The sequence below is a fragment of the Colias eurytheme genome, chromosome 16 (assembly GCF_061535395.1).
Source record: "Colias eurytheme isolate Ceu_HAF_F1 chromosome 16, ilColEury1 Martin Lab GWU primary, whole genome shotgun sequence".
NCBI classification, from domain to species: domain Eukaryota; kingdom Metazoa; phylum Arthropoda; class Insecta; order Lepidoptera; family Pieridae; genus Colias; species Colias eurytheme.
In genome coordinates, this window is record NC_142995.1 from 10,337,580 (window position 1) to 10,341,689 (window position 4,110).

Genomic DNA, 4,110 nt, shown 5'->3' on the forward strand with positions numbered 1-4,110 from the left:
AGATGCCCTTCTGGCTAATATGTCAGCAGCATCGTTTCCTCGTGAGTTACTGTGTCCTTTTATTCATTGTAGTACTAGGGAATTTCCCAGATCACATACCCTAGTTAGGGCTAGGTGAAACTCTAGAATTAACCCTGCAGTGATTTCATGGGTTTTGATTGTCATGAGTGCTGCTTTGCTATCCGATAGGATCCGAATCGAAAAATTGTTACTTTCCTTTTGATTATGGCTGAAGCTGCAAGTAGAAGTCCTAGGCATTCAGCCTGAAAGACTGTATTATGGGGTCAGACACCGTATTACTCAGAGAAGACCCCAGCACCCGTGCCATTTTCAGTCTTGGACCCGTCCGTGAAGATGAGTAAATTTTCGACGCTGTTGTGCTCTGACGTGTGTTCATCTAGCTGTATCTTATATTTCTTGACTTGAACGCCAACTTAAGAACAAAGAAATTTACGTTCCAAGTGATTATACTACTATAACCAAAGCAGCAAGAACATCTCGTCCATAATATGAAGTTGAACAAATTGAAATAATGTTTTATATTCAAATCACTATCTTCGAGCATAATCACGTGTAGTGACAGGATTTTAAATCAACATTTTACTATAGTATTGATACAAAAACCTAATATTGAAATAAAAAAATGTTGTAATCTTTAGAACAATTTCTTCTAAGTATATTGGCAATAAATTGTATCTAAAAAATACGGCTTCCTGTTTAAATACAATTACAAGCAATATCTAATATCTCCATGTTTTTTTAAAAAGCTGTGAAGTTACATTTAATAAATGATTCCATGATATCTAATATCCTTTTATAATGAACGTTAGCTAAAATAAGAATTAAAAACAGTAACGAAAAAGAAATAAAACGTTTTTTTCGTCTACTGAAAAATGTAGTTTTTGTAGTTAGCATATATTGACACTTCATCGTCGATATGCAATATAAAAATACCATTTTGCGAATTGAATGTTAACTATTTTCTTCACTGATATCAGACAAAGGAATAAATAGCTGCCTCTATATTATCTGAATAAAATTACCAGCACTATTTAATAGAAATAAGGTATTCCAAGATTCCAGGGCCGCCAGACCTCACCTATTTTCTGACAGATGAAATATGCACGATTGGGTAGTATTAGTATGTACTATCAGCGTACGCCTATACCCGCTAAGCTTGGTCAATGGGCCATTTTCCATATATCAGGTGATCAAGGTTCATAATTACGTAAAACCTATCCAAATTTTAATTACTTAGTTCTTGTTCATGAATTGTTAAATCTCATTAAAAATTTATCATTGTTTTGGTAATGAATAAATTTGTACCTATATATTATCGATATACCGTTGATTATATTTAAAGTCTTAAAAGCGAGGCAGATGAAACAGGTGGGAAAATTAGTTAATTCATTTCAAAAATGACAAATATTTTTAACAAACCGTTCTTATCGAACGGTTTGTTAAAAATATCCATAGATCGAGCATAAAAATTTTAAAAATTTAAAACATTCTTCATTATCAATTGCTATCTCAAAGTACGTATCATTTTAATATAAGAGATGCTACGTTACTTTACAATTTAAAATACCCAATTTCTCGTTAAAAACTCGTTTATCTCCAGTTTATAACAATCACATTTCGGTCTTTTACACATTGTGCTGTTAAGTTTTAGATAGAAAATATGGAATTGCTCGCGCTGGCTGTGCTGATCACATTGTCAAGTGCGAGTTCAGGACCACCGACATCGCCAGTGCGAGTGTCAAGTGGCCTCCTCAGAGGATCCGTGGCTTTGGACGGGTCACATCTCCGCTACACTGGGATACCATACGCGACAGCTGAAAGGTTTCAGGCAAGTATGCTTATAACAAGCTTGCAGATTAACTGCGCGTTCTAAATAATAACAGAAATTGTATTTACAGCCTCCCAACCCAGCTCCAAAATGGAACGGTACATTTGATGCAGTTATCGATGATAAAAAATGTCCACAAAACTCCACCGATAATTTAATCATTGGAGACGAGGACTGCCTAATCTTGAACGTTTACACACCTTTGAAATCTGAAAATAAGCTTTACCCTGTTATGGTATTCATTCATGGTGGTGGTTTCAAAACTGGTTCCGGCATGCCAAGTATTTACGGACCTGAAAATTTGGTAAAACGCAAAGTTATTTTAGTTACATTTAACTACAGGCTCGGCGTGCTAGGGTTCCTTTGCTTGGGAATAAAGGAAGCTGCTGGTAATATGGGTTTGAAGGACCAAGTGGAGGCGCTTCGATGGGTGAAGAATAATATCAGAGCTTTTGGAGGAGATCCTGATATTATAACATTATTTGGTGAGAGTTCCGGTGCTGCGTCAGTAGTCTATCACATGTTATCTCCCATGTCAGCGGGTCTCTTCAATAGAGCTATTATTGAGAGTGGATCAGCAATGTCATATTCGAATGGACAATTCGAGCCGAAAAAAACAGCATTCAGATTAGCAGCTCAAATGGGAATCAACACAAATGACGTGTATGAGTTGGTAAATATATTTAAACGAAAAACAATCAAAGAGTTACTGAGCGCTAAGGTGCCCAGGAATACTGGTAATATCGTACAATCAGAAAATGTTTTTGTTCCCTGTATTGAAGAAACTATAGGATTGGAACCGTTTATAACCGAAAGTCCGTATAATATCATCAACAGCGGTAAATTCAATAAAGTTCCTGTGATAATGGGCTTCAACAGTGCAGAAGGTTACTTATTTGTGGGCAAAGAAACTTCACGTCAAAGAAACGAGTTCAACTTTATAAGCGCGTTACCGAGAGATTTAACATTCCCGTCTGCAGCTGAAAAAGAAGCAACTGCATCTAAATTGAAAGAACTATATCAAGATGGTGAACGAATAAGTGTACTTTCATTAGCAAAATATGAAGGCGACGCTGGTATTAAATACCCTGTTATAGCCACGATAGATCTTTTGCTTAAGAATATGGAAGAACCAGTATATGTTTACAAATTTGCATATAGTGGTTTATTGAATCTGTTAAAAATTCGCTATGGATTTGGTGCATATCCTGGAGCGACCCATACTGATGAATTACCTTATATATTTAAAAGAGAAGGCACAACGTTATTGTCTATTTTAGAAATGAATATGATTGGCAAATTGACTCTTATTTGGACAAACTTCGCTAAATACAGGTAAGTGGTTTTTAGCTTATAAATAAAACTGCATTTGAACAATAGGTAGCAGCAAAACAGCATTTAGATTTGAGAGTGTATTCGTAATCTAAAGACGGTTCAAACCCGTCACATAACTTTCTTCTTTATTTCTTGTTGTTATTGGCCTAACTATCTAGTTTAGATTATTTCCAGCCAAGTCGGTTTTTGTAAACGTCGTAAGTGTACGATTGTAAAGTTGTTTCAATATCTGTGTATGTATATTTCAGTGACCCGACGCCTGAAGAAACTGCATTAGTTCCTATGACGTGGCAACCAGCCAATCTTCCCGACCCTCAACTTTTGGTCATCGATAGGCAATTATCCACGGAAAAACTTTGGAATGATAGAGATATTTTATTCTGGAATGAAACTTACACACATTACAGAAGAACATCGTAAATTTATCTTGCCCTTTATACCAGTCTGAACCATACCCCAGTATACAATCCAAAAAATTCAAATATTGAAAAAAAATTATTAAACTGTAAATAAATACATTTCAATTATAAATTTTATCCATATGTGATTTCAATAACAACAATTTTTTAATTTTAATCACTAATTTTATTTGAAGAAAGAATAAAGAGTACTACGTGGTATGGAATATATTGTAAACGGAAAATTCTTGCTCAAAGCTACCAATGGAAAACTTTTCAATTAAATTATTTTTTTCTATTAAAAAATCAATAAATAACTGAATTAATATCGTAGGAGTAAAAAAATCAAAGAGTACGTCGTTCTAAATATTTGCTTGTGTAATTTCAATAGGGAGAGCAATTTTTCTTAAAAAGGCTCAAAGATGGCTCAAACTTCAAAGTCTATATTAACTATCCGTACTCATTTCTGAGAATTGAGAATTAAATAAAACACGAGTGAAATAGCTGGTTTAACTATCTGTTATAAAT

The 4,110-nt window shown here is 34.5% G+C and overlaps 1 protein-coding gene across 1 annotated transcript; it reads left to right on the forward strand.

Annotated features, from left to right (window-relative positions):
- Window positions 1-1,088: 1,088 nt before the first annotated feature.
- Window positions 1,089-3,638, forward strand: LOC149902045 (esterase FE4-like). Its single transcript, XM_090110761.1, has 4 exons — window positions 1,089-1,207; window positions 1,667-1,849; window positions 1,920-3,184; window positions 3,433-3,638. The coding sequence occupies exons 2-4, from the start codon at window positions 1,682-1,684 to the stop codon at window positions 3,602-3,604; spliced, it is 1,605 nt and encodes a 534-aa protein (XP_089966887.1). The 5' UTR covers window positions 1,089-1,207; window positions 1,667-1,681; the 3' UTR covers window positions 3,605-3,638.
- Window positions 3,639-4,110: the final 472 nt, after the last annotated feature.